We start from the raw sequence: 22,166 nt of genomic DNA on the forward strand, positions 1-22,166 counted from the left end.
AGTCTCGTCGCTTAAATAAAAGAAACATCCCAAACAGCAGATGGCCAATTTGTATCCTTGGAGCTCCTGGGAAATAGCGCTAATGGTTGTAAGATGGTGAAGCAGAGGTGTCGGCAACAGCCCACTTGGAAACCATGGCCCTAATCTGAGTACCCCAGATAAAGACAAAGATGCCAAGGGCTCCGATCCCAGCTGTAAGAGCACCGTAAACGCCAAAAGCTCCATCATACCCAATCGCCTTTACGAAAGGCGTCACTCCGTAGCTAGTGCCAAAGGAAATGACGCCACGCATAGCGCAAATGATGACCAGAACAGGCCCAGAGCGAGTCGGGTAGGCGTCGAGAGCATATGTAATGCCGACCTGGTTCGCGCCAACAAAGCCAAAGTAGTAGGCATTTATGGCGAACACAATTGCAAACCAGTGGTATCGTTCAGGATGCTCGGCCGCCTGACCATAAATCACCGAGGCAATAGTGCCCACGATAAGGGGAATGATGAGGGGAATCAGTCGGTACTCAGGCTTGTGCAAACCGCCATTGCGACGAGCGAAGAATTGAATGATCCAATCAGAGCCACGTCCCAACAGAGGCAAAGCCAGGAAAGCAACAACGATTTGCCCCGTCAATGCAAAGCTTACTACGGATGAGTCCCAGCTGTATGGAGCCTTTTGTAGGATCTCTCCATAGGTAGTACCCAGTGCAATGTTGACGCCGCTGCGGAAAACAATTGTCAGTGACAGCATACAGGAACTTTGTGGGATGCTTCTTGGTGGACACCAGAGCGTGATGTATCTTACATGGTCAAGCCGTTGAGCAAAAGAGCCCACAACATATCAGGGAAAAATGTGACAATGGCCATGCCAGTGCAGCATTGCCAGCCCTCTTTCCAATCGGGCTTCTGGTTCAGCAAACGGAGGTCGGAGGCGAAGGTGCGGGGCTTGAAGTTGACAAAGTCGAGCGTGCGAGGCTCAGTAGTGGTTTTTCGGGTGAGCATTTCGGTGTAGACGCCAGTGGTATCGTCAACGCCCGGGGCACGGGCAGTGACAAACCGTGATACTGCGGCTTCCTGGCCCTGGTACGCAGCAAGAGGTCTGTCGTATTTGGTTTCTGGAACCATGAAGACAGCAAAGAGGAATGTCAGAGCGGAGAAGCCAGCGCCGAGGAAGTACCATCCCGAAGACCCGATGCCGGCGGCGATGTAGGAGGTGAGAAGGGAGTATACAGCGCTGAGGGTTGACTGCCAGAGGGTGAACCACATCAAGCACCGGGCTCGCTCGTGTAGAAAGTGGACTTCTTGAACCATCAAAGGGCATAGAGCTTCACTTTGACCAGCTGCCAAGCCGAGGACCATTCGAGCACCGAGATGCGCGTTGTAGCCCTTGGCCGTTGCGCAAAGAATTGACCCCACAACAGCTAGAGCGCAAGAACCCAGGAAGACGGGTCGGCGTCCGATGGCGAGAGCCAAAGGCATTCCGATGAGGTTGCCGAGACCCATGAATAGAGAAGGATAGGTCATGAGATGAGATATGTCTTCGTAGCTCCCCTTGCCCTCGGCTTGGTATTCCGGGATGAATTCGCCCAAGAGTGCGCCGAGTCCAGAAACTTGAACTAGACCGACGGCGGCAAATGTAGCGCAGGTCATCGTGATAATCTAATATGGCAACATGTTAGCTTTTCTTTGTCAGTCTTTGCGTTGCAGAACACGATTGACTCACCCATTTTCGTAGTTTGCTCAAGTTTAAGGGGTCTAAGGACTTTAGTACGTAGTTCTTAAAACCAATTGGTTATTCGCCGGTAAGTGTGCCAAGATTCGACTTACCACGCGGGTCAGAACTAGGCGTTGGAATGAGGTATGTGTTCTCTCCATCAGCCAGCTGTACATTTGGCTTGTAATCGACATTGTCAACAGGAGGCTTTTGGGGAAGATCAGAAGTCGACTCGATCCTCTCCTCTGTAACCTTGTTGTCTGAATCGCCCATCTCGACGTACAACGAAATCGACTTCTGATTTCAAGAGATTGGCGATTTCCTGCGCCGTGGTTCGTGAGAAAAAGAATCTCTTGTTGAAAGAACCCCGAGAAGATGGGTTGAGTTTGATTTGATTCAATGCTAGCCTGGGGAACCTGGGTCTATTTCTGCAATTCGCACAACCTGACAAATGTCGAAGGTGCCATTCGCCAAGTCCGACACGTCTCTACGATTCTCACTTGGAATTGTCTTGTCATGGCTTGTCTGTACCTCCCTTACCCCGTCCTTCTTCTGTACCCAACGTGGGGTGCAGGCTGGGGAACTGGGGTGCAGTCTGGTGAGAGAGAGGGGCCCCGGCTTGGGATCCATCACTAGTGTTGCTGTTCGGCGCTCCGTATCAGCTCGATTGCGGGGAAGGCTAGCCAGGCATGGACCGGCTTGTCATCAGCCCCTCACGGCTCTCCGGGGTAACTGGGCCCCTCGGTTTGATTCTCGCCACGACACCCATCACTTTTCGGTTCGGAAGAGAAACCTTGCTTGTTTTGTTATTATCACTTCTTGCCATAACACGCGGCATGGTTCTTGGCCGCCACCACCACTACTACGCCTCGATAATGGTCATCGATAACTAGAATGGATACGGTTCGGATTCAGAAACCAATGTATTTTGCTCAAGAGCCGAGCAAATTCCCGATGGCAATCATGGCCTGGATAGTCTAGACCACCTCTACGGAAGGTTTCTTCAGAAACGAGGAGACAGCAAGGCATCCGAAAAACGAAACTCGGATCAGTCACCTCTCAGGTTACTACAGGCTCCGTAGGTTATGCCATTAGGAGAGTAAGGGAACCGAGTTTTTGCCGAATCCGAAGCCGTCCCTCGGACGGAACACTGTAACAGTGGTCAATACAGGCCTTCCCCTGCTCGTGGTATTCACGCGACGATCACATCTTTTCGGAAGGTTCTGCTAACTCTTGAAGAGAAATGTGATAAACGTATTGAGCGGTTTGCTCATTCATTGTATGCTAATGATTGACACTATGTTGAAATACATTGAGCTGTGAAAAATAGATATTCCCCCAAGAACTACGTGTTCAAGCCGTTGTGCGGATGTAAGGAATTCCCGTGAGCTTGAAGGCTCTCTCACTCAAGGTCGCATCATTGAGCGGCCTCTCCCGCACAACATGGTCAGGTTTTCCGTTTCTAACAGCAGCATTAGAGCCGGTATGTCTGGCGTTTGGCCAGTGGGTAGTTCCAAGTCGGGCTGTTAAACACAAGTGTTAGAATGATTTGCAACTGACGGGATGAGGAGGATTTGACTCTGACTTACCCTCATATGCAGCCTTCTTTCGCACAAGGTCCTCCTGAGTGGCGTCGGCAACGGGCATGTAGCATGTGTAAACAGCCATGCGATCAATATCTCCTTTGACGGGGACATTGTAGTGCGCCGCCCGAGAGTCCCAGACAATCAGATCGCCAGGGTCGGCGCAAACCTTGATCCACTCCCCGCCGTGATCCTTGAGCCACTGCATGCCGCGATCAGTGAATCCGTACCATTCCTTCGTCCACGCTGGGATGCGGGGCTCGTCTTTGAGCTCCTCGTGGAATTGGGCGCTGAGGTTGTGGGATCCCTTGCAGACAATAAGACCACCATCGTTAGGGCCACAAGGGTGCAGGTTAACCAGGCCCTGGAGGCAGCGGAAGCCGGGCTTTTCGGGATCCTGTGGCAATGTTAGTCACTGTCATTCAATATATTTGATGGGAGACTTTACCTGGTCCTGGTGAGGCCAAGGCTTGTTCTCGGGCAGGTTAGAGCGGTTTGCGAACCCATAGTTGATGACATCGAAGGAGACAATCAGGTCTTCAGTGTTGAAGACCTTCTCAAATGCACCAACAACGCCGGGCTCGCTGCGAATGTTCCAAACAAAGTCTTCATGGCAAGCACCATAAGACATCAACATGCCCTTCTCGTTGATGACGGGGAGCTTGTCAGGGTGGACAGTGGAAGGGTCATTGCGGTCGTAACCCAAGCCGCTGGAGAGCATTAGTTGGATAGCTCAAAAGTGTAAACTAGGGGGAAACCTACAAAGACTCCAAGAGCGAATACATCTTGTCAGCGTACCCGTCGGCTCGCTCACGCGGAATGGCTCCTTTGATAACTGTATAGCCATCTCGGAGGAGATCATCTCTCCAGTCCTCGAACACAGGGTCAGATCCGTCCATCTTCATGCGTCCATCATCAATAGCTGTGATGGGTGCGCTGGGTTGTTCAACGACAGTGGTAGTGGTAGCCATAACGGATGTTGATCTGATTGCTTCAAGTGCTTCTGAATTCTTGCAGGGCCAAGATGACTACTAGCTCAGCTTAAGTGATTGAGCCTCTTTTTGAGATGCAAATTAATCTGTAGAAGGTTCGCCACAAAATAGCCATTGAATCAGCCTGTCTTTTTTGCCCCGAGAATATCGAGCTTTCCGAGGTTGGTGCTGTCAGGTCGCAGGGGACTTACACTCGGGCTCTTGTAAGCTCCTCGGTTCGGAGACTTCGGTTCGGATCCGCGGTTCCAAACTACTTCTGATCGCCCGCACACGCGTTTCGGTTGGCGACCGGAAAGTGGGGAACCGGCAACGGAGGAGGCATCACCCTGAACGGGACGGGAAGGCTTTTGCTTTCTCTCAGGACTCTCTTCCCGCTACTGAAAGAGGCTGTTTATCTCGTATTATTCAGATACCTAGTTATCCTAGAGCGTCCGATTCTAACGAAGAGTCTTGGACAACTTTCTTGGCGTTTAGTGCAACCACGTCACCTATTCTTCATCATGGTTGGCAATAATCAATTTGATATTGTTATTGTTGGTGGTGGGATCGCAGGCCTTTCGGCGGTATGTCTTCACTGCTTTTTCATTTTTTCCCTAAGACATTTTCATGACATCCAATATTGATTCTGCTAGGCAATCGCTTTGAGGGGACCCAATCGGCGTATTACTGTGTTGGAACAGAGCCACCTGAACAAGGAAATTGGTGCAACAATATCGTATGACGCCTACACCAATTTAATGTGAGGGACGAATTACTAATCACTCATCTCTCAGACTACAACCAAATGCTTCAAAGTATGTACTATTCAAAGCTCTTTCGTAGTTGCATCTATGTATTTGGCTGACAAGATGACGTAGAATTGTTAAGAAGCAATGGGGCCTTGAAGACGTCCTTGCCAAAAAGGGCGCAATGGCCGATAAAGCTGTAGGTGCTGTGATGCTGTTGATGGTGCCATGCATTGATCGCGTCACTTCAGTTCCGCATCTACGATACAGATGGCAAATTGCATGCAGAAATCCCATTTCATTTGAAAAAGAGCTATGGCGCTGTGAGTAGCCTCATTTTTGTATAGACCGAAATGTCTTTCATAGTCTGTTGGTCCTAACATCTGATGCAGGAGCGCATGGTTTACCACAGGTAGGAGAAAAGCCCATGTCTCGTTAAATGGGTCTGACTATAGGTGAAGGGTTGATTTGCATGATGCATTGAAAGAAGGCGCGACGAAACAAAGTCCCGAGAACGGCTCGGTCAGCATCCGTACCGGATGTGTCGTTCAGAGTTGCGATCCCGATGCTGGTGTTGTGAAGCTTGAGTCCGGCGAGGAAATCTCGGGAGATCTCATAGTCGGAGCAGACGGAATGTGAGTGAACGGTAAATGTGAGTAATTCACATGCAAACTGACTGCATGATAGTAAGAGTGTTTTGAGGAAATCTGTTATTGGTGTGGAAGAGCCTGCAATTCCTACTGGATTATCAGGTTAGTTGACAACCCTCATATTCTACATATTCTGGCCCTGTAGAGGCTGACAATAAGTTTAGCTTATCGGCTCATCATGGACAGCTCCGAGCTGGAGGAAGATAAGGACTTTACGGCGGTCATTGACCCCCGAGAATCTTTGACAACCATGATCATGGGCCACGACCGCAGGATTATCATGGGTCCCGCAAGGAATGGCTCTATTTACAGTATTATCGCTCTTGTGCCTGACGGTAAGATTGTTCATGTGTGATCTGCCATAAGATGGGTCCATGGCTTACTCGTAGTAGACCAGATGCAAGAAAACGCAGAAGGAAAGTCATGGACGACCAAGGGAGATCCTGATAAGCTTAGGAAGACATTTGAGATGTTTCCAAAGTGGGCTCAAGCAGTTTTCAAGAACTGCAAAGAGGTCGGACTATGGCAGCTGCGTGACCTGGTAAACCAAATTCATCTCGCAATGAGCGATTGCCGTACTAATGACGAAAAATCAGGACCCGTTAAAGACATGGTACCGTGGCCGCACAATCTTAATTGGGGATGCAAGTCACCCAATGCTTCCCACGCAAGGTCAGGGGGCAAGCCAAAGTGTGGAAGACGCCGAGGCTCTCGGGGCGATCTTTGCCGAAGTCAAGATCAAGCCCGCAACAGCCGAAGTTACCGCTCTTCTCAAGGTCAATACTAATCCTACCAGGCGTTTTATCGTCACTGACATGCTGTTAGACTGTTTTCGAATGTAGATATGACCGCGCAACGATCATACAAGCTTACAGCCGGCAGTCCGGGAAACCAGCGACAGAGAAGTCGAGCAACAAAATCACCATGTGAGTGGGACCTAACACCGCCACAGAAGATTTTCGTAAGCTAATTTTAGGAGGAACCCTGGCGAGTTTATGGATTACAACTGCACCTACAGCGGAGCGCGAGACTGGATGGAGAAGCGCGTGAAGACATCGGAGCGGAATTGCGGGGATCCACTTCATACGGCGACGAAGCAGATGACGACTCTCAGTCTTGGTAGCGATTAAGAATGGTTAGCAGCTCGCCGGATTTGTACTTTGAGTATGAAGCTAAAATCTTGATCAATTTGGCTTCCAATGATTTACGCGTTTTTCAAAGATTCATTACTTACCTGGGTAGACTTTTCCAATTCATACACATAAGGTAGACTAGGAACTGGCTGGAAGAGATGATCGCCCGAGATGATGTTCGTGTAACCTTTATGGCTGAAACTTCACGAGCCATATTGGATCGAAAAGTTGTCTTGTGACGTCGTTTTCGCATCACTGTTCAATTCGTTATGGATTTGACTCATGTACAGCTAGGGTTGTCTTTGACTCCGTTTTCAAGCACTTTCACAGGAGTCAAAATTCCAGCGTGACATTCTCCTCGTCGATTGACCTTAAAGTTGGATTTAAGATGTACGGCAATGTGAGTCAGAGGTGCATAGCCAGTTAACACCACAAAGAATGTTATAAGGCTGTATAGAGTTGGCGAATGATATTGCTCGGAAGTAAATCGTTACAGCTTAACAGGGGGGCATTGGTCAGGAAGGGGAGTGCCCCCGTTGCCCAGAAGGTTTTAGTGGATATGTGGGTGCATTTTGGCCTCAATGGGGCCGGCGGCTCTTAAAGTCTTAAACAGGATAAAATTCTACGATCTTAGAGGCACGTTAAATTTTCACAATGTCAAAATGCCCTTCAGTATTACATAAACAGGTTAAATTAGGAAGTTATAGCCCGCAAGTAATTTCGAGTCCAAATAACGTCTTACTCGCAAATGCGCAACATGCCGGGACCCGCGCATTCCGCATAGTACCGTACAGTGGCTTACAACTGAGCCACACATTTTTTACCCATCCCGATGAGTCAGACCATACGTAGCGTTTGAGTCTGTGTGAGAAACACTCACTAATTACTGCAAGAAAGAAAAACTGCCGACTGTGGGCCCTCGTAAACGTACTGCGGGTAGCAGTGGCGAAAATATCAGCGCTAGGTATACAGCCAACCAGTTTCGGTTGCTACTACGGTAGCTATACTAGGTAACATACGAAACTTCATAATCTAACACAGCCCACTAGGTAATTTGATATTTAACATTACCTCTCCCATGAAGACAAGATTTTGTATAACGAATCCTCATCATCAGATTCATCGCCTTTGTCGATCATGCTCGACCGACTCGTCGCTTGCCGTGCACTAGACTACGGCTGTGCCTTGAGTGTCACTCTTGTTGCCTTGCTATCGACCTTGTCTCGGCTTGGTAGAGTGACAGACAAGACACAACCTCCGATATCACAACGCGGTTCAAAACTATCAATATTTTTATTTTTCTTCATTTTTGTTACCTACCTTGGTGAGATTTTTGCCACCGCTAATCAAGAAGACGCCTTAAACAAGGCCAAAGCTCGCTTCACACACCTTGTTCTATCCGCCTTCGTTTGGTCCGCCGTTGCGATTCGACGCACTCATGATCGACGCTTGTTTTGGGCTGTCTCCACCGTCACACCTCTCTTCGAGATTCCGATACTCATTTTATCCGCTCTTGGTAACCTCAAATCGCCTGCGAGTGTAATCAGCATTTTCTGTCAATCTAGCAGAGTTCTGGCAGTGGTGTTTCTGGTGGTGGCCTATGCGAGCCAATCGTCGCGCAGAAAACGCCATGAAACCTCCGAAGAAAGCCAGCCTTTTCTTCAACCAAGCTCAGCAAATCGGGATTGTGGCCCAGACAACTACGGCGCTGTACCCTTCCAAGATGACGCCGACACTATAACCGTCCAAGAGTCCGATGCCGATTCAAAATATGACAGCGACAGTGACTCTGATGATGATGACAGTGCCAGCATCAAACGGCGACGACAAAAGCGACTTGAAGAAACAGGAGGGTGGCTGGGCTATCTGAAAGACTTTTCCATCTTCCTACCCTTTCTGGTTCCCAGGAAAGATCGCAAAGTCCAATTCTCAATCTTCCTCTGCTTCATGTGCATCGCCGGAAAAAGAGCGTTGAATATCCTCATTCCCCGGCAACTCGGACTCATTACCGATCAAATAATGAACAAGCAGGCGCCTTATGGCGCCTTGGGCATATGGTTGCTCCTGACGCTGATAAGTGACGATGCATGCCTAGGACTTATTTTGTCCCTGGCCAAGATTCCCATCACGCAGTTCTCTTATCGGCAACTCACCAATGCGGCTTTCAACCACGTCATGAGTCTGTCGATGGACTTTCACTCCGATAGAGACTCTGCAGAAGTCATGAAGGCCATTGAGCAGGGCGATGCACTCACAAACCTGCTTGACTCGCTTGTCCTCGATATTCTTCCGACGACTGTAGACATCTTCATCTCAGTCTGGATGTTGTACGGGAAATTCAACATCTATGTCGCTCTCGTCATGGTCGTGGCCTCGGCCATATTCATGACCCTTGAGATATACACTTCGAACTTGAATATCGAAAACCGTCGCGTCAGCAGCAAAGCCCAAAGAGAGGAGGCCAGGGTCATGCACCAGGCCGTTCAAGGATGGCAAACTGTCACTTACTTCAACATGTTTAGCTTTGAAAAGTTCCGTTTCGGCGGTGCTGTTGAGTCTCGACTCAAGGCAAGCCGGAGGTACGACATTGGAGATGCCCTTGTCCAAGGACTCCTTGAGGTGACTGGTCCCGTCACGTTTTTCACTCTAGCCAGCTTGGTGCTGTATGAAATTTCCCAGGGCCGCGCTTCCGCCGGAGACTTTGTTTTCCTTCTCCAGTACTGGGACTATCTCATCTACCCGATGAAGTGGCTCTCGCACGAATACCGTTACCTGATGACGAATTTGGTTGACGCAGAACGCCTTCTCGGCCTGTTCCAGACCAAATCGACCATTCCCGAGAAAGAAAATGCAGTGGAGCTCAGCAACGTCAAGGGCTATGTTGCTTTTGAGAATGTCAGCTTCTCATATGACTTGAAAAGGCCAACCATCCAAGAAATGAGTCTCTCTGTTGAGCCGGGACAAACTGTTGCCCTCGTCGGCGAGACGGGCGCTGGAAAGTCTTCTGTCATGAAGCTCCTCCTCCGATTCTACGACGTAACCTCCGGCCGCATCACAATCGACGGCCACGATATCCGCGACCTCAGCCTCAGCTCTCTACGAGATGCCCTTGGCGTAGTGCCTCAAGATCCACTGCTGTTTAATGCGTCGATAATGGAAAACTTGCGCTATGCCAAGCCCACTGCTACGGATGAGGAAATCTTCGAGGCTTGCCGGGCCGCTGCTATCCACGACCGTATTCTCAGCTTTACAAATGGTTATGAGACCCGCGTCGGAGAGCAGGGCGTGAAACTTTCTGGTGGTGAAATTCAGCGCCTGGCCATCGCACGCGTGTTCTTGAAGGATCCGCCAATCTTGATTCTGGACGAGGCCACCAGTGCAGTGGACACAAAGACGGAAGGTCTTATTCAAAATTCCCTCGAGGTGTTGAAGAGCGGAAGGACCACCTTTATAATTGCACACAGATTATCGACGATTGTCAACTCAGACAAGATCGTTGTTGTTCACGAAGGGAGGATACTAGAGAGCGGAACCCATAACGAGTTGCTTGACAAGGGAGGCAGGTATAAGGAATTATGGTCGAGACAGGTTGGGGGCACATTAGAGAAGAAGGATCTCTAAAAGTATTATGTGCGCATTGTTTTAGTATCTCGCTATATACCTAGTTGTCTTTTATTTATTCACGTCTATTACCTCCATATCGCGGGTTATCAATTACTCTATGTGATTTAAGCTGCTCTCAGAAGCATCTCAAGCCTTAAGTCCCATCTTGCTAGTGTCATATCCGTTCGCTTCGAGATATTTCTTGAATCTTACATCCTCGTCTTCGAGGTTTTTAGGTGCCTTAAGAGAATTAGTAAAGCTTATGGCGGGAAATAAATGTAGTTAAACTCACGTCAGGAATCAAGAACCAAACGCATAAAGTGCCAACGACCGAGATGCCACTTCCGATGAGGAAAATAGCTTGCTGACCCTTTAGACGGTCATCAAAGCTGGCGAGGGCTTCGCTCAGGGCAGTTGTGCCGATCGCTGCACCAGCTTTGCCAACAGCCGCCGCGAATCCAAGGAAATGTCCTCTCAATGGGGTCGGGAAAGACTCGCTAGAGACAAGGAAGTTGCAGTCGCCAGGTCCTACCGACAAAAACGTCTGAAACAAGCCGTACAAAGTAACAAACAACGGGAAAATGTTGTTGAGCTGGATCATGGAGCCGCCGATGGCGAAGCCAAAGACGCAAACAATAGTCCAGCCAAGTGCGTAAGTCTGACGACGGCCAATTCGATCCATCAACAAAGCTCCGATAAAAGCACCTGGAAGAGCGAATGCATTGATCAGGGCTGACCAGCCGATGGACTGAATCATTGTTTGCTGGGATGAGAAGCCGGCAACAAGAGTCGGGGCGAGCAGGTTGAAGGGATAGACCACAGCGTCGTAGAGAAACCAGGCGGTGCAGCAACCTAGAAGGGCCTTCCAATAGAACTTGATGGCGAGCCAGTAGGGGATGTTCTGTTGGATGGCGTGTTTTTGGTACTGTTGCGAGTCGGCCAGCCGCATGCGGAAGAAGAAGATGACAAGAGGCAACTGCTGGTATGTTAGGACAACTTATAAATGGTTTGCCTGGTCCAACTCACAAAGATGCCAATTCCAAAGCAAATTCGCCAGATGCCATCGCTGGCTTGGCCGTTGTAGGCAGCAATTACAATCAGGGAAACGATGCTGGAGCCCACAAAGCCAGAAATGATTGCAGCATTTGTGGAAACGGCAACGAGCATTCCTCGTTTCTTCCTCATTGCCTCGGTGCTGTCGGCGCACTCGAGAGCTTGAGATGTGCAAACGGTGTATTCTCCACCTGAAAGGGATCAGTCATGATAACGGCGAGAAACAACGCGAAGACTGTGTGCTTACCGGCGCCCACTCCTGCAACACCGCGGCCGATCACCATCATCCAGAACATGCCCTCTACCGTAGTTCCATGAGCTGCGGTCGCGATGACAATACCCTGAGTGAGTCAGCAGTGCAACGATATCCAAGCTTCAGTAAAAGGTTTGCTTACAAGGACCAAGAAGAGGGTGGTAAGAATGATGCCAACTCTTCTACCGAATTTGTCGATGCAAAGTCCAAAGATCAGCATACCAAAAATGTCACCAATTAGAATTGAGTTGGATAGTCTCGTCTTGACTTGGCTGGTCATCTCTTTCGGATATCTGTAGATTTTTAGCATGTGCTCTAATCTCCCGACATTATCTGCACCAACATGTTGTCGGGACGACGAAGATTCACTTACAACTTAGCCAAAACAGTATTCATGTAACCGATAATCTGGATGTTATATCCGTCCGAGAACAAGGCGACGCCCTGGACAAGTACATCAAACTTTCCAGGGGTTCTGGCTGGGGAAGTCTGCTCTTGCGATGAAGCATCATCACGGTCGGATGACATCACGACTGCATTGTCTTTGATTAAATCATGGGGCTGATCCGAGCCGGCTTCCGAGCGCGTGACAGACTCCATAGTGAAAGCACTTCGGCTTGTATGAGATAGGCGATGAATGTCTGATTAACACGATCAGTAGTCGAATTACGACGGAAGTCGTGAACTAAATATATACACCTCAATATAAACCATGCGAGAAGCTCATCTGCATATACACGTGGAACCCCTGCCAGTCCCAAGCCCTTGGTACGTTCGGATCTTGATGCATACGGCCTTTTTCAGGGGCCAAAACCGACTACGCTGAGGTGCGAACCGTCCTTGAAGCCCTGGAACCTCAGCTTGCTAAGGCCAGGCCTCCACCCGTCTGGCCAATGTGTGCCACTTTTCTCGAAGAGCAGAATGTTTTCCTGTTATCTTTTACGCCTAAAAATCACGTTGTTGGCCACTTGAGGCAAGTTTTCTGACACGTGCGTTAGAATCGTCGCCGCGTACCATCAAGCGACTGAGACTGAGATGTACGGAAGATGACCGAGACGTGGGAACTGCTAGGAATAGCCCCAAGTAAATGTACGAACCATTTGCTATTGAACCACGGGCACTGGGATGAGTGGTAGAAACAAGCTTCGTGTAACTTCAGTTGAATGGGCTTGAATTCTTGGATGGTCTCCGCCGTCGGAGGAAAGCCGTTGCGCACCATCACCCACGTGGTGCAATGCGATCTTGTCAGACGTCAGTCGGGGTGGGGTTCCGCTTGCCGCGGTCCACTTGTTGGCTTCCGCACAAACATGGCCGATTGTGTGCGGGATCCTTTGGTGGGGGTTGATATGGTTCTACAGAAACTCGAGTTTTCTTTGGCCTACCACCCGAGATGCTCGGAAGGACGGCATTAGACAAAAACATCTGCCCACAAGCCCTTCGCTGGCGTCTGGAAAATTGACTTGCTGGTGTCCAAGCTGGTGAAAGAGGCACGTGCTAACCTTATTGGCAGCTTATCACTCGAATCACCCAATGTTACTCTTCTTAACTCCACATGGGTTGAATACAGCCTCCACCGCAGATGAATTGAATGAACGGCTTAGTAACAACATCGCCGGAAATGTACTGTAGAAAAGCTTCTTCGCCCAAAGACAGTCATACTCAACGACCTGGATAGAGGTAGTGGAAAGGGAACATTTGCGTTGAAGTCATTTTACTGCAAGGGCCGTTACACCTACCAGATCTAACACGCGGTGTCTGTCGGTTCTTCAACAGCAGGCAAGATGGTTATCTCCAGCGTTCTGGATGCCATACTGGCGGTTACGACGATCATCCTTCGGTGCACTGCAGTATTATTCACACGATTTGTAAGACAAATTTGGGAATACCTCATAACTCATGCTTACTCTCCAGCAGCATCCTCTTGGAAGAAGATACTTGAACCAAATCTACGGCAACGGCGTAACCTACTTTATTTGCCTTCTTGCTAAGATCCTTACCAATAAGTCGCAAGCCGCCTCCAAACGCCGCCGTTCAGGCCTCGTGTTGCTATTTGGCTGGTTCGACCCAAGGCAACCGCTTGCTAGCTTCATCACAGTATTCTTGAACCTCTTATCATTGGGAGCAGTCTGGGACTTTCTTTACAGAAGTCATATCTTCCATCAGAGCAATGAGCTGTCTTTCTCCCGCGTGGGTTATGTGGACGAGACATCGGCTCGCATCGTCGTTCGCGCCCCGGCAGAGCCGGCCACGTATGTTGAGATAAGACTGAGTTCCGCTGAAGAGAGTGTCGACCAAGTCGAGCCTCAAACGATCGCTGTCACCGAGTCAGGTGACTATGTCGGCACATTTGTGTTGGAGGGACTGAGGCCTAATACGAAGTATTCTTACTCGACCAATGTTAGCCATACCGGCTCGTTCAAGACGGCAGATCAAAGTCAAAAGCGATGGGGCCTTGTTTCGACCAGCTGCATCAAACCATTCTACCCCTATAGCCCTCTGGACCATGGACTTGGAATTCGTGGGTTAGAGTACTTGGACCAGTATATCTCAGTCAATCCAGTTGACATGATGCTCTTCCTCGGCGACTTCATCTACATCGACTTGCCTGTCGCCCTAGGCTGGACACCAGATCACTACACAAGTGCGTACCGCCAGGTTTATGCTTCCCCGAGCTGGACACCGGCATTGCGCTCCTTGCCTTGGCTTCATGCTTATGATGACCATGAAATCATCAACGACTGGGCGGCCAACGAGACCGGGCTGTACCAGTCCGCCATGCAGCCATTTTGGGCTTATCACGGTCATGCAAACCCGGCATCACAGTTCGGTCAGGGCAAAACGCACTATATTTTCCGCCGAGGCGATATTTCGTTTTTCGTAATGGATACTCGGCGCTACAGATCCGCCGAATCGACGGAAGACGGACCCGGAAAGACGATGCTCGGTTCGGCCCAGCTTGCCGACCTCCAACAGTGGCTAGCGTCTGAAAAGGCGTGGAAAGTGGTTGTAAGCAGCGTGCCGTTTACTCGAAATTGGAGGGGACCCGATTCGGCCGACAGCTGGTCGGGATACCTCTGGGAACGAGAGCAAGTCTTAGACATGATGAGACGGACGGACGGAGTCGTTATCTTGAGTGGAGTAAGCAAAGTCCAACCCTTGCAGTGGAGTAGGCTATTACGATTGTCGAGATTAACATCAATTTAGGACCGTCACGAACACGCTACGACAATTTTTCCACCTGGCCGCAAGGGTGGTAAGTCGATCATAGAATTTTCCACTTCCCCTCTCAACCAGTTCTACGAACCGTTCTCCCGGTTCCATGAACAGATCGAGGATACTGATGTTTCTGTTCATTCTCACCCGTGGGGGAACTCCAAATTCGGTGTCGTCTTCTTCGACACGTCGCGTCAGGATCGTTTGCAAGTAGATTTTGATCTCGTGGTAGATGGGGAGAAGACATGGAACTACACATGGACTTATGAGCGATAAATACGTCATCTTTTACGGCTGTGGCGGCATCCAGGGTAGAAAGCCTAATGTGATCACCACAGTCAGCCTGAAAGGCTGCAGGGGTTTGGACAAATCTTAAATATCTTCTCATTTAATCCTTCAAATGTGTCTGTCATGTCGATGTGGGCCAGTCCAGGCGGGTATCGTCAATCCCCTCCCGTATCCTCTTGTCCCGTACCATTCATCCAGATCCCAACAAACGCCTTCCTCCAATGCCCTCCTTGTCCCTAACTCCCGCTGCTGTCCCCTAAATGGCATGCTTGAAGCACGCAAGAATCGGATGGTGAAAATGCGTTATGTACGAAAAAAGTCTAAACCGTGCCGTATTGGTGGAGGTAACTGCGCTTTTTCACGGTCAAATGCTCCGTGCTAGTTTGCGTTTCCCCTCGAGGTGCCGGTTGGCAATTGTGAGATGTCCTTAGACAATGGGTTGCAGGACGTCCGCCGCAGGTTCATGGACCACCTCATCGCGGCGGCCGAGGCCTCCGTGCACACCAGTTCTGGCGTTCAACTTGTATTCGTGGCGGAGGATGTTGTTCAATGGGGTGACGGCGGCCTGGGAAACGCCGAAGAGGGCGAAGACGATGGCGGAAGCGAGCGTGACCTTCATGATGAGCTGAATGTAGAGTGATTGGCGCTGACTCGCAAGTTCGGAGGTAAACGTATGAGATGTATGAGTTGTTTGGTCGTGTCGAGCTTAAATCGAGGGAGACAGGCAGTGGATAAATGCAGTAAACAGTTCTCTTCTTCAATCTCAGTTTGAAAAGCGCTTAAAGGACCAAATCGAGAATAACGGGGGCAGATGCACATTATTATATTGGATACGAGACACCTGCAGACGATTAAGATGGGATCTTTTGAGTGATCAAACCTTGACCGTCTCTAGGGTGGAGTCATGCAATAAGATTCGGATCTTCGAACAAGCCATGAGGGAAGGTGGTATGAGATCGCCCAAATGACTCGCTGTGACTGGCGAGAGTGTTTGCGTGCTGCCGCTTCAGCTGCGACGGTCGGCGTTCAGAGCGAGAGCCAAGAAACAGCCCTACGGCGAACAGCGAGTGTTTCTCAAGGATGGCGTGCCTCAGATCAATTAGCTCAAGATTGGGCCCAAGGTTTCATGTGGGTTGGGATGTGAGCAGTAATATATGGTGCATTGCATGGATCACCCACTTTGCTCAGGCGAGATGACACAGTATTGTAACCTATCCGTGCTCTTAAGACCACGGCAATGACTGAAATGTCCTTACTGGATTCTCCGAATAGCATACAGGTCCAGCCAAGCAATTTACTCGGATCACCCGAAGAATGCCCAGCCTCAAGTTGATGCTTTGCTTTCTGAGAACGCTCTCCCGAAAGCAAACGCCGCTACTATTTGTGGATATCGTGCTAAATGGAGAGGGGCCAGGGGGGGATGCATGCGCACCATCTAGCCAGTCAGCTGTTCTGCTCGAACTCAATTGCAAACAAACAGAAGCAAGCGTCGGCCGGTTCGCACGTTCATGACAGTTTGATAGCACATTGGGTAATCACAGTAATAGCTCGTTGGTACCATGTTTCGTGGGAACAAACGGAGGACAGCAAATGCGGAGTGGTTACTAAGTAGGCGACTGATCCCCATACCCCAGAAACTGGCCACCCTACACCATGTCATTGAGCTCCGCTTCCTTACCAAACAGAGCAAACGTCCGGGGGATAGTTGATGGCTGCCAGCCAGATGATATCTAAGGTACCCCGGGAACTGCGGGTTTGCGTCATCTGATTCTTTTCACTAGGTCGGAGTTGTCGCGCTTTCAATACGGCGTAAACTGGTCAGTTTCGGTATCGCAACCGTTTATCAGTGTTTAGGCTTTCCTGCCATCTAAACTTCGCCCTAACATGAATGAGCAGTTTGAGGTAAAGCCCAAAGCAGTTAATCTTGCCGAATAAGGAAAGTTATCTCATCTTGATGTTGCGATTACATGTTGCTGGCATCTTACTGCGGCGTTTTGTTCCCGTCTTGCGGGGAATTTGTGCATTTTGGACCTGTTTGAATAGTTTTGCAGATCCCGAATGCAGCTAAAGTTGAGCTTGTGATTGTTGATGAGTCACGTCGAAACGGCGATGCTAATTTAATAGCTCCAGCGTCCTCTCCCAACTGTCTGGGATAAATTGATGTTGGCTATCATTCCTTTCTATGCGGTCGTAGAAACAAACCCGACATATTTAACCAAACCATGAGCGGCACAGTCATTGCCAACAGTGTGAACGATGCAACCAGCACTCACAACCCTGGTGGCCGGGGCGGCCCCAATACGTACCTGAGCATGGTAGGAGATGTCCAGGAAGAGTTGGAAAGGCTTCGTATTCAGCATCGCTGGCTGCAAATGTGCCTGAAAGACAAAATTGTGTTCGCCCCAGTTGACCTTAACAAGGAGGGATTGAAGATCCTCGACATGGGTTGCGCGGACGGTGCGTTGTCTTGTTACAATTGAACAGACTTGAGTTTAACGCGCATGACTAGGGACGCTTCTCAGGGACTTGCAGAAGAATGTTCCATCGTCAGCCGAACTGGTTGGCGCAGATGTGTCGACCATTTTTATGCCTACCTCAAGCCAAGGCAATATTCGATACGTAACCCAAGATGTCTGCGACCCACCCGCAAATAACCTAAAAGGCATATTCGACTTGACCCATGTCCGTCATGTGCTTCATAGTACCAGCAGATCTGGCGTCGAAAAAGCGGTGGCCCATCTTGCTGGTAAGTGTTGATCGGCTTGAACCTGACTCATTGATCTGACCTACGCAGAAACGCTCGCTCCGGGCGGCTGGTTGCAAACGATGGAAATGGACTTTTCCTTAGAGCAGCCAGGACAACCCCAAGCCCTCAAGGACGCCATCCGGGTTGTCGGAGATCTCATGGAAGCGGTAGGCATGGACCGTGAGTATCCGAGACAATTACCGGAGGCGTTCAAAAAAGCCGGCCTCCAGAACGTGGTTGTCGAAAAGATTGACTGTAAGATTGGCAGAGTTTATGGCAATGATGCAGACATGAATCTCTCAATAGAGCCATTCAAGCGGGCCATCCCTTTAATGGCCAAAAGATGCAAGAGCAAGTTTGCCCTGGCCATTTGCAAGCCATCTGACTAATGTTGCTTTTCAGTGGTTTGTTTGGATACTCCATCGTCTATTTCGGAAAATCTGGAAGAAAGGTATGTGAAGGAAATGACAGAGAAAGGCGGTGTATTCCCTATATTCATTGTCTACGGCCAGAAGCCACTGGCGTAGGTTGGGGTTATACTCCAGCATGCTATGCTAGAGAGATAGTCAAAATTCGGTGCTCTTGTTTGGAAGACTTGGTAATTGAATGCGGATAAGCGTTGCTGTTACAAAAGGGCTACAATCTCCAACGTTGCCTCATTGACTACCTCCTTCGCTAAATAAATGTATCTTTATGTTTCCAGTAATACTCAATCACCACAGTTCTAGCAAGGCATTGGAGGGGCAAACTCGTAGCAAGAGGAGGAGCTGTAGCAGCACCAAGCCCACCCTTCACGGCAAACTGTGTAGTCGGGCTGGCATCCAGCGGCTTGACGAGCCTCAGGCTGGACAGCAGCAGGGCTGCCAAAGGCCAAGGAGCTAGCGGCGAGAAGCAAGACAATGCTGAACTTGGCCATTTTGAACTTTCAAGGGTCAGCCCTAGCCATTCCTGAAATATAGAACCTTGATACAACTTACATCGTTTGAAGCAGAAAGAAAATTCTTCAGCTGTGTCTGAGACAGATGGTGTTTTTGCGATTTGATCTTGTTGTGAATCCAAGTTGGCGGTCTTGTATCTAGTAGCTTTTCTCTGTGATCTGTCTATCAAGATCAAGAGATCATGGTAAGACGAGGGTTTTATATACTTACATATAGAGCTAATGGAGGCGCGATAGTCAATAGACGATCCAATCACCAGAACATATAAGCTTACTTCTCCAGGAAGGTGTTGTTGAAGGATCGGAGGATTACTCTTGGCAAAAACGGCTTCTTACGGAAGTCAGTATTAGGGCGCATGCTGATCAAATCCTTTCGACTAGGTCGTTTAAGCGGAGCCACTCTCATCACGAGCACTATGGCCCGATATAGCAGAACATCCACAGGCGGGAGAACAGTCTTAGTGTTTCTCACAGGGGTTTTTTACAGTCTGCGGGGTCTACGCCCGTTTGATATGTCTCCTAGGCCGGTTTACTTCGACTGGTGGTCTCAAGGCTCACTCTGACAAGGTAAATGAGGGGTTTGCATTTGGAAGCCCTATCGCAAAACCTCCACCTTCCATCTTGGTTATGCCTAGAAACACGAGCTGCAGCTAAGCTAAATATGCGGACGCTACTTGTTGCCTTCGTAGCTATCCAATCTTTCATATCTATGCTCCGCTCGTTTCCCTTCGTCCCTATGGTGCAGATCGTCTAAATAACCCTTGAAATCTTTGGACAACTCGACTACGGCTCGCAAATGGTCATCCTTTACCATAATTCTGCCCTCACTGTCTTTGTCAGCATCATATTCTGCGAGCGCGACAGCGGTTTGAAACGCTACAAAAGACACCATGTTAGCAAGATGTTCCCCTTGTCAGATCGTTCGAGTTCCGCGTACCGTTTCTTATCTCTCTGCCGTTCCATTTAATGCCATGTTTTCTCGTCGACTGAATGTACTCTTTGGCGTCAATTGTAAGACGCATGGTGTCCCCTCTGTCCTTTGCCAGCTTGTCGATGAACGTCTTCCACACTCGCTGTCGCTCATCGTCGGTGAAATCAGGGTAGTACAGCTGAATGTGGATGCGGGAGATAAAAGCATCATCAAATGATCCCACTCTGTTGGTCGTGAGGAAGAGAATCCCGTCATAGAATTCGAGGGCTCTTAGGAATCCTTCAATGCTATTAGCGGGGCCTGGTAGTTTTTTGACGTTCCGGGTGTATGTCCTCACCTGCTACCAAGCTGTTACGGGTTAGATCAGACGTCGTTCTACGTTCCATGAACACATCGGCCTCGTCAATCAATAAGACAGCACCCCATTTCATTGCCCGTTTGAAATTGGCAGTAAGATTATCCTCCACTTCTCTAGGCTCAGTTCCAATGTCGCTGCTTGTCAAAATCATTAACGGACGACGTGTGAACTCGGCTATGCATTCTAGAACAGACGTCTGTCAGTATACATCTTGATTGAGCGAGGAGTGATTATGTTACCGGCAGTGCACGTCTTTCCCACACCAGGTTTTCCGTGCAGAAGAAATATCAGTCCATTGCCTTTTCCACGCACAAAGTCGGCACTCCATCGGCTATTTTTCAGTTCTTCCCCATGTTGCGTCACTCTAGCGAAGCTTTTGGAGAGAGCCTTCAAGGTCTTTAATCGCTGCTCGCTCATTACAAGGTGACTGATCATGTTCTCATCGAACTGGGGTTCGAAAAGATTCCGAAGGTGGACATCCTCTGGTTCCATTAGTCTTCATCATTGTATGGCCATTGGAGAACGACTCACCCCAGCTTCGAGTACGAAAAACGTATGCAACCACCTTTGAGGGGAATAAGAGGTATTCATGGTTACTTATTCTACCATCTTTGCTCACGCCTCCGACATCGATGAACAGCGGCGCCTTGGCTTTGGAGTGATTGCCGTTGTGCTTTCGTTGACACACGTCGCAAGTGCACTCACTCGTCCAATTCCGTATATCTTCTTCTCCTATTGTCGAAGGGACATCACCTGGACAATAGGCATGATAGCTCTTCATATCTACCATTGCCAGTCCCTCAACCTGTTTGCGATCTTATAAGTATAAGGCCTTTGCGCGGCATGGGTTCAATTTCCGACTCACCTCATTGTATGGGAAGCTTGCAGTCTTTCCTCTATGATGGTAGCAAGCTGGATTGAGAACCTGAACAAACCTTTTCCCGTTCTCTATTAGTCCTTTCGTAACTTCATCGTGTAGATAGCTGTCGTCAACTGTTGGGTCAGTAAACCTTGTCTCATTGGCAACTGTCGTCTCCGGTCTCTCGCCATCAAACTTCGGCCATGTCACCTCACCAGCCCAGACTCGTTCGATATAGGTACCATCCCAGTCTAGGCGCCAGCTCTGAACACACCACTGTTTTGGCGGATTTTCCAACACGCCTCCTGTCACGGAGTGGACCACAGAAGCTTCCCAGTCTCCATGTATCTGCCTCTCCACTACTGTCACTCCAGGTTTATATGCCACCCATCTCCAATCAAACGTAGAGAACCCTCTTTTATTTCTTTCTTTCTCCTCTCTAACATCCTCCATTACCTCATTGTCCAAGAACTCGAGAAGAATCTTCAGGTGCTCTGCGGCGTCTTTCTCTCGCACACAGAGTTCTTCATCCGACTTTGCCAGACATTCCTTGCGGAACTGCTGCAGTTCATCATAGTAATGAACCAGCACTGGATACGGCTTCGGGATGGTGATGTATTCACCAGATAATTCTTGACTGGGATAGTATCGAACCACTGACTGAATGGCGTTGATGAGGCTTGTTGAATGTATCCGAATGTTGTAAGTTGGGAGCGATTGGGAATTGACGGCCAGGGAATTATTGGCATCCATCGATTGAGATACTACTTTGTACGTAGTCACAACCTCGAATATTGGTCCGTCCACTTCGTCGATGATGGGTTTGCTATCCTTCTCATGAACTCTTTCCGCAATCAAATCGCTCGTCCACCGGTTACGGTACTCAACCCGATAACCAACCCATGGTTTCTTGGGGGTTTTGTGATTGTTGACTTCGCATGATGCAGAGTTCTCATCGGGGATTGGCCTATTCTCACTTTCGCTGGTGGTCGGCGAGATGCTTTGATCGGGAGTCTTTTCCGTACACTCGCTTGTGTCAATGTGGTTGAAAGGCTCATTACCAGCGATGGTTGCCATCGTGTCGGTTGTGACCTCCGTAGACGACATTGTGTCGGTTACGGTGGATTAGAATCAGTG

General features: G+C 49.2%; 10 protein-coding genes across 10 annotated transcripts; 4 read left to right on the forward strand and 6 right to left on the reverse strand.

Annotated features, from left to right (window-relative positions):
• Positions 1-79: 79 nt before the first annotated feature.
• Positions 80-1,978, reverse strand: CTRU02_206427 (major facilitator superfamily transporter; the record flags this gene model as incomplete). The annotated part of the gene is made up of 4 exons (XM_036733482.1): positions 80-713; positions 797-1,650; positions 1,715-1,746; positions 1,819-1,978. 4 exons carry the CDS (start codon positions 1,976-1,978, stop codon positions 80-82), a joined length of 1,680 nt encoding a protein of 559 aa, XP_036574823.1.
• Positions 1,979-3,058: 1,080 nt separating this feature from the next.
• On the reverse strand, positions 3,059-4,193 carry CTRU02_206428 (phytanoyl- dioxygenase; the record flags this gene model as incomplete). Its single annotated transcript, XM_070204716.1, has 4 exons — positions 3,059-3,228; positions 3,295-3,685; positions 3,737-4,004; positions 4,051-4,193. 4 exons carry the CDS (start codon positions 4,191-4,193, stop codon positions 3,059-3,061), a joined length of 972 nt encoding a protein of 323 aa, XP_070061820.1.
• Positions 4,194-4,780: 587 nt separating this feature from the next.
• Positions 4,781-6,785, forward strand: CTRU02_206429 (uncharacterized protein; the record flags this gene model as incomplete). Its single annotated transcript, XM_036733480.1, has 13 exons — positions 4,781-4,843; positions 4,913-4,995; positions 5,054-5,074; positions 5,138-5,204; positions 5,257-5,328; positions 5,398-5,417; positions 5,467-5,640; positions 5,693-5,757; positions 5,820-5,990; positions 6,048-6,196; positions 6,252-6,431; positions 6,481-6,581; positions 6,632-6,785. 13 exons carry the CDS (start codon positions 4,781-4,783, stop codon positions 6,783-6,785), a joined length of 1,320 nt encoding a protein of 439 aa, XP_036574821.1.
• A 1,140-nt stretch (positions 6,786-7,925) lies between these two features.
• On the forward strand, positions 7,926-10,409 carry CTRU02_206430 (ABC transporter; the record flags this gene model as incomplete). The annotated part of the gene is made up of 1 exon (XM_036733479.1): positions 7,926-10,409. The coding sequence occupies one exon, from the start codon at positions 7,926-7,928 to the stop codon at positions 10,407-10,409; it is 2,484 nt and encodes an 827-aa protein (XP_036574820.1).
• A 129-nt stretch (positions 10,410-10,538) lies between these two features.
• CTRU02_206431 (uncharacterized protein) lies at positions 10,539-12,297 on the reverse strand (the record flags this gene model as incomplete). The annotated part of the gene is made up of 6 exons (XM_036733478.1): positions 10,539-10,631; positions 10,684-11,367; positions 11,418-11,635; positions 11,692-11,785; positions 11,840-11,990; positions 12,071-12,297. 6 exons carry the CDS (start codon positions 12,295-12,297, stop codon positions 10,539-10,541), a joined length of 1,467 nt encoding a protein of 488 aa, XP_036574819.1.
• A 1,181-nt stretch (positions 12,298-13,478) lies between these two features.
• On the forward strand, positions 13,479-15,186 carry CTRU02_206432 (alkaline phosphatase family protein; the record flags this gene model as incomplete). The annotated part of the gene is made up of 3 exons (XM_036733477.1): positions 13,479-13,562; positions 13,612-14,835; positions 14,902-15,186. The coding sequence occupies 3 exons, from the start codon at positions 13,479-13,481 to the stop codon at positions 15,184-15,186; spliced, it is 1,593 nt and encodes a 530-aa protein (XP_036574818.1).
• Positions 15,187-15,625: 439 nt separating this feature from the next.
• CTRU02_206433 (uncharacterized protein) lies at positions 15,626-15,817 on the reverse strand (the record flags this gene model as incomplete). Its single annotated transcript, XM_070204717.1, has 1 exon — positions 15,626-15,817. One exon carries the CDS (start codon positions 15,815-15,817, stop codon positions 15,626-15,628), a length of 192 nt encoding a protein of 63 aa, XP_070061821.1.
• Positions 15,818-17,510: 1,693 nt separating this feature from the next.
• Positions 17,511-18,471, forward strand: CTRU02_206434 (methyltransferase domain-containing protein; the record flags this gene model as incomplete). The annotated part of the gene is made up of 4 exons (XM_036733475.2): positions 17,511-17,655; positions 17,708-17,944; positions 17,993-18,295; positions 18,347-18,471. The coding sequence occupies 4 exons, from the start codon at positions 17,511-17,513 to the stop codon at positions 18,469-18,471; spliced, it is 810 nt and encodes a 269-aa protein (XP_036574816.2).
• Positions 18,472-18,668: 197 nt separating this feature from the next.
• CTRU02_206435 (uncharacterized protein) lies at positions 18,669-18,860 on the reverse strand (the record flags this gene model as incomplete). The annotated part of the gene is made up of 1 exon (XM_036733474.1): positions 18,669-18,860. The coding sequence occupies one exon, from the start codon at positions 18,858-18,860 to the stop codon at positions 18,669-18,671; it is 192 nt and encodes a 63-aa protein (XP_036574815.1).
• Positions 18,861-19,551: 691 nt separating this feature from the next.
• Positions 19,552-22,106, reverse strand: CTRU02_206436 (P-loop containing nucleoside triphosphate hydrolase (ATPase); the record flags this gene model as incomplete). Its single annotated transcript, XM_036733473.2, has 6 exons — positions 19,552-19,757; positions 19,819-20,091; positions 20,150-20,353; positions 20,410-20,652; positions 20,702-20,975; positions 21,036-22,106. The coding sequence occupies 6 exons, from the start codon at positions 22,104-22,106 to the stop codon at positions 19,552-19,554; spliced, it is 2,271 nt and encodes a 756-aa protein (XP_036574814.2).
• Positions 22,107-22,166: the final 60 nt, after the last annotated feature.

Source organism: Colletotrichum truncatum, assembly GCF_014235925.2.
Source record: "Colletotrichum truncatum strain CMES1059 chromosome Unknown Contig_0003, whole genome shotgun sequence".
Classification (NCBI taxonomy): domain Eukaryota; kingdom Fungi; phylum Ascomycota; class Sordariomycetes; order Glomerellales; family Glomerellaceae; genus Colletotrichum; species Colletotrichum truncatum.